The sequence below is a fragment of the Artemia sp. Qi Xiang Cuo genome, chromosome 9, assembly GCF_049724085.1.
Source record: "Artemia sp. Qi Xiang Cuo chromosome 9, ASM4972408v1, whole genome shotgun sequence".
Lineage (NCBI taxonomy): Eukaryota > Metazoa > Arthropoda > Branchiopoda > Anostraca > Artemiidae > Artemia > Artemia sp. Qi Xiang Cuo.
Window position 1 is genome coordinate 64,401,253 of NC_142802.1, and position 12,813 is coordinate 64,414,065.

Consider the following 12,813-nt stretch of genomic DNA (forward strand, 5'->3'; position numbering starts at 1 on the left):
AAATTTTGAGATAGCCGTTTTGTTCAGCAGGGTCGAAAATATGATAAATCTTTATTTTAGGCTTACTTGAGCCCCCAAAGTTCCCAGAGGGAGTGACAAAAGTTTAGAAATTTACCCAATGTTAACAGCTAGTATGGGTTATTAAGAAGCATACATTAGTTTTCAGGAGTTATGTTTTCTGGGCGTTGGAGGAAGGTGGGGTCGGGGGGTATGTTGGAGGATCTGTTCATGAAGGAAGTTTTAGTAGGGGACGGGAACTTGCCATGAAGGGGGCGCCGGACTTGCCAGCATTATTTATTGGTTATTGGGAAGTATACAATCATTTTCAGGAAGGATTTTTTCTGGAGGGGGGGGGGGGCTAGAGGAGGAGGCGAATCTGGAGAATATGTCCGTGGAAGATGTTTCTTTGGGTTAAGGGACAGTTCTATGGAGGGGGCGCCGGATTTCTAAGCACTATTTAAAAAACGAGCAGAAATTAAATAAAAAAAAACAATTTTTTTCAACTGAAATGTAAGAAGGAATATTAGAACTTAAAACGAACAGAAATTATAACGTATGTGAGGGGGTTCTCCCCCAAGTCAATACCTCGCTCTTTACGCTACATTTTTTTTTAGCGCTTTAAAAAGTGCTATCTATTCTAATTAAACGGCCTTTGTGATTCAGGGGTTTGTTAATAAAATTTTTTTTTATCTTTTAACGTAAAGAGCGTGGTATTTACTAAGGGGACAACCCCCTCATATACGTAATAATATATACGTAATAAAAAAAACATTAAAAAAACAAGCGATACGGCTCAATAGTAATCTAAACTTTTAAAAACGGAATTTTGATGTCAATAAATGTATCAAACGAATGTGTTTATAATGCTGATTCTAAATATATAATTTTTTTTAAGTTTAGTATTACTCAGCAAAGGCTACGAGCCTGAGAAAATTTACTCGATTTTTTAAAGAGGGGGGAAACATCCCCTACAAGTGAAAGAATTTTAATGAAAATCACACAGTCAGATTCAGAGTATCAGAAAACCATATTACATAGTTTTGAATCTCACATCTGCAAAAATCTTCAACTTTGTATTGTTTGCCAGAAGAAAAATATACGAATATAGAAGTTAATTTGTAAAGACATCCATTTAGCAAAAGAAAAGTAAAATTTTTATGCAAATAAAAGCTGCATTAACTAAAAAACGATCAGAAATTAAATAAAAAAAAACAAGTTTTTTAAACTGAAAGTAAGGAGCGACATTAAAACTTAAAACGAACAGAAATTATTCCGTATATGAAAGGGCTGTCCCCTCCTCAACGCCTCGCTCTTTACGCTAAAGTTTGACTCTGTCTCACAACTTTATTTTTTAAAACAATAAAAAAAAATTAGCGTAAAGAGCGAGGCGTTGAGGAGAGGACAACCCCTTTCATAATCTCAATAATTTCTGTTCGTTTTAAGTTTTAATGTCGCTCCTTACTTTCAGTTAAAAAAACTTGTTTTTTTTTATTTAATTAAACATAAAGATGGCATCCACTGCTATACATGAATAAATGCATGTTAGAAAGAACAGAAATTAAAAAGAATAATAAAATTAAACTTAAAGCGAACAAAAATAACCACAAAATGCAATAGAGCTATCCCCATCTACGGTAGAATTCCCTTCGGCAGAATCATAGTCTCAAGGACAATGGACGATTTATTTTCTTTTAAGTTTGGCTTCATTGTTTACAATATGTTCTGTTCGTTTTAAAGTGAATCTTAATTCCATTCTTTTTTTTTGTCTTTCTCCAATTTACATTCTGTTTGCCGTGCCATTTAACAACTATTTCACAGAACTGCCCAATAATTTATATTCTAAGACAGATCATATCATATCTGTCCATTTTAAAAGAACTATCCAGTAAATTATCTGCTGGGACAGAGCATGTTATACCTCTCCATTTTTAAAGAACTACCAATCAATTTATCTGCTGAGAAAGAGCATGCCATACCTGTCCATTTTTAAAGAACTGCCCAGTAAGTTATCTGCTGAGACAAGGCATATCATACTTGTCAATTTTTAAAGCATTGCCCAGTAAGTAATCTGCTGTGACAGAGTATGTCATACCTGTCCATTTTTAAAGAGCTGTCCAGTAACTTATCAGCTGAGACAGAGCATGTAATACCTGTTCATTTTTAAAAACTCCCCAGTAAGTTATCAGCTGAGACAGAGCATGTCATACCTGTCAATTTCAAGTTCAATATGGGTTTTAATTAAAAAAAAATATAAAAATACACTTAACTCAATTCCTTGTGCATTGATGCACGTTTGGGCCCGTAATAATTGCACGCTCTAAATACAGCGTGGCCTCCTGTCTTCTCCAATGTCTATCCTGAGCCGCCATCAATTATCAATAGATTTAACACAACTTCTCCTCCGCTCACACCTCTTGAAGTATCAAACTAAAATATAATAAATAATAATAATATCAAAAAATTCTAAACATAATAATAATAAAATAAATCTAGTAAATAAATTTTTAATCTTTTAGATGTTTGTTTACATTCTTTTTAAAGGAGCCGAGAGACCTTTATGACTTCAGCTCTTGCGAAAGTGCATTCCACTCTCTAGCAAACGCAATTCTAGGACAAAATTCTGACCTAGCTGTCGGTGTTGGGGGTATATAAACGTCTGATGAAGATCGTGTATTCAAACTACGGATTTGTGATGCTAGTGTGAATAAGCCTTTAAATGGTGATGAGAGTGTTCCTGAAAAAATATTTAAAACAAAAAATGGTACAAGATAGTCTGTAAAGTGATGCCATAGATAGTCTATTCGGGGCTGGGCCTAAAATTTGAAGTGCTTTGTTGTGAAGTGAGTTTAGTCTCTGTAAATGTGTCTTGAAATTAGATTGCCAAATTGTAGAACAATATTGAATTTGAGGCTTGATAACTGCATTGTAAATCAGGATCAGTACTTTTTTTAGGGAAATGGTGACTGAGTTTTCTCAAGATTCCAAGGTTCCTTGAAAGCTTCGTCTCGACACTTGCTATGTGGTGTATGAACGAGAGGTTTTCGTCGATTAAAACCCCTAGGTATTGAACGTGTACTTTCTCTTGTCTCTTGATAGGTCCACGAGAGGTTTCAATACCAATCACATCAGGAGCCAGCAAATCTATACGTGAAAAAAAATAAAACACGCGATTTGTCAATGTTGATGACTAGACGATTTGCGTCCATCCACAGGTACGTTTTTTCAAGAATGTCTTGTAGCTTCGTTTTGAGAGACTTGGTGTTCTATTCTGAGCTTGCCATAAGTGAATAATCCGCAAATGCCGTTAGTTCGTCCTCGGCTGCTACTACAGACTCTGAAGTTGTTTGTGGGTGACATAGTTTGCAGCAATAAGGGCTACGACTTGCAGGAGTCAGTACTTGCTGAAGATCATTCACGTGAACAAGAAACAATACCTGTCCCAATTTAGAGCCCTGTAGCACCCCGTAGTTAACTACGACATCATTTGTATGGTCATTTCCTGGGTAAATTTGGCGATTTTCCAGGTAAGACTTAAACCAATCTAGGACTTGGCCTCGAGCTCCAATATGATCCAGCTTTCCTAGTAGTATTTCGCGGTGCTTGCTATCAAACGCTTTCTTAATATCTAGAAGCACAGCTAAAGGTAAAGCACCCGAATCTAGGATTCTGTTTACGAATAAACTTAGTGAAGTAAGGGCGACTTCGTTTGAATGGCCAGCCCTAAACCCGAATTGGTGGCTGTTAAAATAGCCTTTGGCCTCTAAATATTGGTAAAGCTGGTTTTTCTTTGGCGTTTCAAAGACTTTCGAGAAGACTGATAAGATTGAGATTGGTCTATAATTTTCTGTGTCTGTATGAAATCCACCTTTGTGAAGAGGTATTATCTTTGCCTTTTTTAACATTTCAGGAAAGACCCCTTTATCTAATGAGAGATTTACAAGGTAAGTTAGAGGCTCAGAAATGGTCGTCACTACTGCTTTCAGTGCCTTTGTGTGGACCAAGTAGAAACTTGAAGCAGAAGAGCCCTTCAAGTTTTTTACGAGTAATTCGATCTCACCTGGTGTTACAGGACTGACTGCCATTGATTTCATGGACTTCGGGCCAAGGTATTCTTTGTATGATTTAGCTGGTGTCCCGACAGAATTTGTGGTCTGGCCGATATTTGCGAAAAATGTACTCAGCGATGCGGTAACCTGTGTAGGTTTGGTAATTTCTTCGTCATTCACGACCAATTTCGCTGGTAATGTTGAAGACTTAGTGGTTGGCCGTAGTACCGAGTTGACAATTTGCCAGACTTTTCGACCATCCTTCCCGCTTTCTGTCAGCTTTTGGTGCAGGTAGCCGCACTTTGCTCTTCGTAACACAGTCCGAAGGACTTTCCTGTATAGCTCATACTCCTCTAGCCGCGCTAAGCTCAGAAAGTGTCTATACTGTCCCCAAAGGTGGTTTTTCTTATTCACACAGGCCAGAAGACCATTCGTCATCCAGGGGCTAATTGGCTGGTCTTTTTGTCGTTTATTAGTTCTCGGGTTTCTCACGCGATATCTACTGTCTACATAAAAGAACGTCGAGTGAAATGACCCAAATGCTTCGTTTACATCTTGAATCTCCATTACGTTATTCCAGTTTAATTGCTCTAGCTCCTGTTATCAATTCTTCAAGTTTTTCTCTGTTAAGCATGTAATCGGTCACATGGGGTTGATTCGTGACCTTATCTTAGCTTGTTCTGAAAGGGCGAGTGTTGGATGAATGGGAAAGTGGTCAGATGTGTCACTAACGAGGACTGCCACCGAGTCTGGGAGCAAGGAGCTGAATATATTGTCGATAAGTGAATGCTGACTCTCAGTAACCCGTGTCGGAATCGTAACAGCAGGGTATAGGCATGAACCTGCCATATTATTTAGCAAATCTGCTGCTTAGCCGTTAGCGGAATACTGAGGTTAATATTAAAATCTCCCATGAGAATAAGCTAGCTTTTTTGACACTCTGCTAGCTCCAGAACCTGAGCCATATGTTCCATAAGCTGAGACGTTGACCCTGACGGAGAACGGTAAATTTCACCCACAATAACTTTTTTATTTGGGGACAGCCATACTTCTAGGAACAACGACTCGAAAATTCCTTCAATTTTTCGTGTAAGGTCTTGCCTAGTTTGAACCGTGTGTGTGTCGCGGATATATATTGCTATACTACCCCTTTTCCTCTGTTTTCTGTGAAGAAAATGGCTAGTTTAACCTGGAATATTCAAAAGGCTTTCGGTTTGTTGTGTAATAAATGTTTCACATAGGCCTATACAATCTGGTCTAAGCTCCCAACATGTCTACTCTAGATCAGAAAATGAGGAATGCAGTCCTTGGCAATTCAAATGAAATACCGAAAGCCGAGAATCGGAAGACCTCCCAGTAATTACATTAGAAATTATATATTGAATTCTAGGAAAATTTTTATCATCAAACAAATGGAAATCATTTTCTTGACCAATTTCTTGATCAAAAATAAGCCTGAGATTTAAATAAGACTCTTCTAAATTGTTTAATCTATCTATATCAAAATCTCTGATACCTCTTGGGGATGAAGCTGAAGAAAGAGTTATCGCTTACCAACTGCAATCGGCGGTCCGTCGTGAAAATTCCAGAAGAGCGAGGAGCCAAAAACAATGAACATACCCGATTGATTACATACCCTGACTTCTGTATGGAACACTGAAAGGAAACAAAAACAAACTAGATACCTTGAATTTTGGGAACATGAAAAAAGGGAAAAGAAAATTGAACAAACATGAAACAAAAAAAGAAGAAAACAAAATTTTCGTTTTACATCCTTCTCTGCCATACAACTTAATACAGAAATACTATGCGGCCTCAACAGTAATTCAAAATACCTCACGATATCACATACATAAAAATTAGATATCGGAGAAAAAAAAAATGACAAAACTTCTGGTCGGAAACAACCTCCTCTGGGTCATTTTTGCCAAACAGTTTTAGCGGATCGAAACAGTCATCATCGTATTTAACCCACTGCTGCGAGCTTTTCGATTTTTTTGTCTCCAGCCAGAGTTTCACGTTACGCTGGACCACACGCGTCTCACTGACCTTCTCTGCTCCCTTTGCATTCTTTAGCTTGTAACCGAGAGCCAATAATTCCTTTCTTCACTTTCCTAATTCAGCAGGTAAGTCAGTTGACACGCTGTAGCCCGTTTTCTTTAGTTTACCACATACTTTAAGAATCAATGAGCAATCATAATTCTTGAGCTGCACGAAAATAGGCTCAACTGTTTTTTTTTCTACCGCTCCGCAGACTAGGGCCAACACCATCATCAGACGCGGTTAAAAGTGTCCATTTCTTTAATTTGTTATTCTTATTTTCGAAGGGAAGAAAAAGAACAAACACTATTACACTGTAAAGTTTAAAGTTTAAATAACCCTGCTCTTTACACTAGTTTTTATTTTTGATTTATCAAACAGTTCGTGGTACGAACTGTAAGTAAGGAGCGACCCGGCTCAATGGTAACCGAAACTCTAGAAAACGGATTTTTGACACCAATAGATACATCAAAAGAACCAGATTTCATTGCTGAATTCAAATATATAAGTTTCATCAAGTTTAGTCCTACCCATCAAAAGTTACGCGCCTGAAAAATTTGGCTGATTTTCGAAAAAAGGGGGAAAGACCCACTAAAAGTTATAGAATCTTAATGAAAATCACACCATCGGATTCAATGTATCAGAGAACCCTACTGTAGAGGTTTCAAGCTCCTATCTACAAAAATGTGGAATTTTGTATTTTTTGCCAGAAGAAAGATCCCGGATTCGGGTTTATTTGTTTTTTTGTTTGTTTTTTTTTCCCAGGGGTGATCGAATCGACCGAGTGGTCCTAGAACATCGTGGGGGGTCTCATTGGAACGGAATTTAAAAGTTCTAGTGCCCTTTTTAACTGACCAAAAAAAATGGAGGGCAACTAGGCCCCCTCCCACGCTCATTTCTTTCCCAAAGTCACCTGATCAAAATTTTAAAGAATTGGAACAAAATTCGAACTTTAAATTAAAGAGCGAGGTATTGACTAGGGGGCGAGCCCCCTAATATACGTATTAAAAATATATGAATATAGAAGTTCGTTATGTAAGTTAATTCGTGAGTTACGTTTATTTATTACTAATAAAAGCGTTCGTAAATAAAATTAAACAAGTTTCGAGAAATCCATTTAACCAAATAAAAGTAAAATTAAGATGCAAATTTCATTTTAATTATTCATGTACGGTGAGCCAAAATCAAAACCTGCATTAATTCAAAAACGTTCAAAAATTAATTAAAAAAACAAGTTTTTTTTAACTGAAAGTAAGGAACGACGTTAAAACTTAAAACGAACAAAAATTATTCCGTATACGAAGGGGGCTGTCCCCTCTTCAACGCCTCGCTCTTTACGCTAAAGTTTGACCTTCTCACAACTCTCATATTTTTTTAAACAATAAAAAACTTTAGCGTAAAGAGCGAGGCGTTGAGAAGGGGACAGCCCCCTTCATATACGGAATAATTTCTGTTAATTTTAAGTTTTAATGTCGTTCCTTACTTTCAGTTAAAAAAAACTTGTTTTTTTTTTATTTAATATTCCTTAAGAACGATTCCTGAAACACAAAAGCTGTGTAATTAGGATCAGAACCTTTTTAAAATTGCTAAAAAATTTAGCGTAAAGAGCGAGGTGGTGATGAGGGGACAGCCCCTTCCATATACGGAATAATTTCTGTCCGTTTTAAGTTTTATTGTCACTCCCTATTTTCAGTTGAAAAAACTTGTTTTTTTTTATTTCAACCATAGCTACAATCTGGAAAAAGGAATGACAGAAATACCATCGAAGTAATACTTGTACCGAAGTTCTGAAGAGTCCTTCAAACTGTGATGCTTCGCGCCTTTATTATTAGCACAGTTAAACTAAAACTGCTGTAATAATGGACTGTTTTTTCTAGCAAAAAAAGTAAAATATAGTTAATTCTATATTTGAATCCATATGATCCATTTTTAAGCAATAACGGGTGCCAGCTTAAAAAAAAAAAGAAAGAAAGTTACTCATATAAAAAGAAAGTAACTAGGTTTCATTCCATGAAAATACAGATCCAACTCAAATTAAAGCTGATTAATTTTTTTCGAGTAACACGATTAGAGTGTTTTTAAAAACAATGCTACTCCGACGCTTACAATTGCAGGCATATTTTGTGTTTTGTCGAGGATTTATTATTACTTCAAATGGTTTATTATTTGTCATATTATTGAAATTATAAAAGTAATTATACAGAAGTATGTTACTTTAAAAAATTAAAACTAATTTAGAAGGATTTACATTATATTTGTTATTAAAGTAATTAAATTACTGTTGAGAGTAATTTTGTTATTCTAACATACTTTTAAAAGTTTTATCATTTATATTACTTGATATTCTCACTATTTACATTATTTTTACCAATTCAGCTCTGAGATACTTTTACGATTTTTGGCGTCTTCTTGAAGGTCACCCTCAATTTCAACTATGAATCAGAATCCATGGAAATAGATATAGTAAAGGGACTTTACCAGGCTTCATCGAAGTTTATCCTGAATTCCAAGTTCGCATAAGGATATTATTTCCAGAATTCTTTCTTGACGTTTGACAAGCCCCTTTTACGCATAGAACTACAAGAAAAGAAGTTAAAATGGATCTTACATAGAGATTTTTACTCAAAACTTTTTATGTATGATTATTTGTACAAAAATTTTACCCTTCATCATTCAAGTGTTTACTAGAAATTAGAAAACAGCAAAATAAGTGACCCAGAAAAAAATTTGAATAGTTTTTTGACGGATTTATTTTGATGTTCAGGATTTTTTTACGTTTATATTTTGTTTTCCACGCGTGGGTCAAAGTATTGATCGTTAACAAAAGGTCATAGCATCCTTTTCAACACTAAGAAGACTGTTCGTCCACTGGTTTTTCTTTTCAAAGACTATTCAGTCATCCCTTCCTTTTATTTTCCAAAAGATGTTATTTTCAATGGACATTTTTGTATATGTTCTTTTTGTAAAGTCACGTAATTGTTGTCAGACTAGGGATTGGCTCGGGAATATGGACATTTGCCAATTAGGTAAAATACAAGATTTGGTATTCAGAACAGCAATTTTATAGTGTAGAAATAGTGCATACTTTTTTTGGTTTATGTTTTTATATTTGATATAGTTCTAAGAACAGAGATAATTGATGAAAATATACCGAACGAAATACAAATCCAAAGATGAGAAAAATTAAAAGCGTAGAAAGAAAAAACGATCTTGGTTGATATGTAAATCTTTATGACTGGAGATTTTCTAATCTACCAAACTGTTCAAATTAAGTCTGATCAAAATCAAAATCCTTTTAGTCCTTATGACCTACCCCTTTCCTGAGAAACTAAAAGTGTATGCAAAATTGTGTTGCTGAAGCAGGAATGAAGCTGAAGACCTACTTTTGCATGCACTGGGTCTCCTTGGAGTATGTTTGGTATTGTTTTTAAATAAAACTATCTAACTGAAAAAGTTTTATTATTATAGCATGTATTCAAGAACTAGTATACTCCGTCAAGTAAGACTTCGTTCAAGCTCAATTTTCACGGACTCGCTTGTGCTTGCACCACAAGAAGAAATCATCAGTTTTGTAGAAGGAACATGGAATGTAACTGCCGAACAGGTTTAAACTTTCTGTCATTGACCATTGAAAATTACGTTTTAATCATGGAGGGGGTATATAAAAAAAACCTCCTGTACTAAACTGAGTTCTCTTCCAGAAATAAGCCAGTAACCTTCTTCCAAAAAGAGATCCTTGCTGAAGCTTCTCCTTTCCACACTCATAGATCTTCTGTCCATATTTTTGCATTTGCAGCGGTATGGTTTTCTTGTCTTAGCTTGCTGGTTGTGGGACTTACGGTAACTCAAAATAGGTCAAAATGTGATTTTATCGTAGGTAAAACTAGAAGAGGTTTCACCCCAAAGAAAAGCAATAATTTATCATTGTGAAAGTTGTGTAAAATTAAGAAAACGGTATGTTGCTTTTATGAAAAAATAACCTTATTTTGGTCTTAGCATCCCCTACTGCTTGGAAAATTGTTACAAACCCTTAATCCCTTGGAAAATGTCTCCAGGTGACTTCGATACAATCATTAGAGAAGGAAAAAGGACTGTAATAACAACCAGTGAAGAACAGACGCCATGCTCTCTAATAGCCCTAATAAAGCCATTACCAAAATTCAGAAGTACTAATTGTAAGTAGAATGGGGGGTGTTACTCGTGTCCCTCACCCCTGCTGCCATCTACAATTTAGTCTAACTCTGTCAGTATATCATATATGGGCATAGAGTCATTAGGGAGAACACGTGGTTATGTCAGTCCCGTACGTACACCATATATGGGCATAGAGTCATTAGGGAGAACACGTGGTAATGTCAGTCCCGTACGTACACCATATAAGGGCATAGAGTCCCTGGGGAAAACACGTGGTTAATGGGGACAATGACCTCTTTTTTCCAAGGAGAATGATTGCGTAATCAAAGTGTGTCAACAACAACAACATCGAAAAATTTTCGCCTAGAAACGATTCTCCAGGAATAGATCCAAGTCATTAATGTCATTGCCTCGGAAACAACTCTTTTGATCGAACTCCAAAGGATATTAATAGCCAAAGGCCATGTAAACAATTCTCCAAGAAACATCTTAGCGATGAATTGTTTTAGCGCGGGAATCAGGTTTCTTATTAATTTGAAATGCATTAGCGCAGAGATGCCAAAAACAAAAGGAACACGCTGAAATTACGTTTAGGGATTATTTGGGCGAAACTGTTTTAGACAGGTTATGGAACTATTTCGGCGAAATGGTTAGAGACATTTTAAAAGATGATTTTTGAAGAGATTTTAGAAGAGAATTTAATGGTGAAACTCTGTGGTCGTTATAATACACAAGTTTCATTTGAACAGTGTTGTGAGGTCCTCTAACCCAACCCCAAAGGGTTCCAATCCTCCTACCCCAACCCCAAAGGGTTCCGATCCCCCACCCCAACCCCGAAGGAAGCCCCCGATCCCCAAAGGACCCCCAAGCTCCCAAAGAGCCCCAGCCCCCCAAACGCCCACCACACACCCTCAAAGGCCCACCACTGGTCCACAAAGGGCCCCCGGACCCCCAAAGGGCCCCCCGGACCCCACAGGCCCTCCCCCCGGTCCTCAAAGGTCTCCCGGGCCCGAGAAGCGCTGCGGGCCAGGAATGCGCCGCATGGGGATGCGCCGCGGGTCGGGGGATGCGCCGCAGGGATGCGCCGGTGCTTCAGGGGTGCGCCGCAGGAATGCGCCGCAGGGATGCACCGCAGGCCCCTCCCCCGGTCCTCAAAGGTCCCCCGGGCCCGAGAAGCGCCGCGGGCCAGGAATGCGCCTAATGGGGATGCGCCGAAGGAGGATTCGCCACGGGTCAGGGGAAGCGACGCAGGGAGGTGCCGCAGGGATGCACCACAGAGATGCACCACAGGAATGCGCCACATAAATGGACTGCAGGGATGTGACGCAGGGATGCGCTGCAGGGATGCGCCGCAGGAATGCACCACAGGGATGCGCCGCAGGGATGCGCCGCAGGGATGCGCCGCAGGAATGCGCCGCAGGAATGCGCCGCTTTTTTTTGTTAGAGTTCTAGTTTACTTTGCTTTTTATTTTCTCTGGAGAAATTAGAATTGAATTATGTTCTTTGGTAAAATTAAGAATAGAACTTGAATATTCACGATCAAAGTATAACTTTTACTATCTTCAATGAAAAATTTGGAACAGAACTTTAAATTTTTTCATCTCTATGTGAAAAGTCGGAGCTGAATTTAAGAAAATTTAGAATTAAAGTGAAACTTTTCATCTTCACGGAAAATAATCACAATCATAGTATAACTTTTCCTATCTTCTACGGAAAAATTTAGAACTGAACTTTAAATTTTTTCATCTCTTTGAGAAAGGTCGGAATTGAATTTAAGAAAATTTAGAATTAAAGTGAAACTTTTTATCTTCATTGGAAAATAATCTGTGGAAGCTTTTTATTTTCTCTGGAGAAATTAGAATTGAATTATATTCTTTGGTAAAATTCAGAAGAGAACTTGAACTTTTCTATCTTCTATGAAAAATTTTGAACAGTATTTTAAATTTTTTCATCTCTTTGAGAAAAATCTGAACTGAAGTGTAAAATTTTATATTATTTTAGGAAAATAGAATTGATGAATAACATATTTCATTTTCATTGAGAAAATTCAGAATCAAAGTTGAACTTTTCTTCTTCCGGGAAAATATTTGGAACAGAACTTTAAATTTTTCATCTCTTTGAGAAAGGTCGGAATTGAATTTAAGAAAATTTAGAATTAAAGTGAAACTTTTTATCTTCATGGAAAATAATCAGAATCATGGTATAACTTTTCCTATCTTCTACGGAAAAATTTAGAAGTGAACTTTAAATTTTTCATGTCTTGGTGAACTTAAAACTGAAGTGTAAGCTTTTTATTTTCTCTTGAGAAATTAGAATTGAATTATGTTCTTTTGTAAAATTCATAAGAGAAATTGAACTTTTCTATCTTCTATGAAAAATTTAGAACAGTATTTTAAATTCTTTCATCTGTTTGAGAAAAATCTGAATTGAAGTGAAAATTTTTATATTATTTTAGGAAAATAGAATTGATATGGGTACACACAAAAAAACTTACACACACACACAAAAGCTTACACACACACACACAAAAACTTACACACACATAAAAACTTACACACACACAAAAACTTACACACAAACAAAAACATACACA

At 36.8% G+C, this 12,813-nt stretch overlaps 1 protein-coding gene across 1 annotated transcript in view; it reads left to right on the forward strand.

Annotated features, from left to right (window-relative positions):
* The window catches only part of BBS5 (Bardet-Biedl syndrome 5 protein), a 154,007-nt gene that overhangs the window by 43,250 nt on the left and 97,944 nt on the right, over positions 1 to 12,813 (forward strand). The window contains exon 6 of the mRNA XM_089095063.1: positions 9,555 to 9,690. Within this exon, the coding sequence (XP_088951189.1) occupies positions 9,555 to 9,690 (136 nt within the window). The remainder of the gene's footprint in view (positions 1 to 9,554; positions 9,691 to 12,813) is intronic.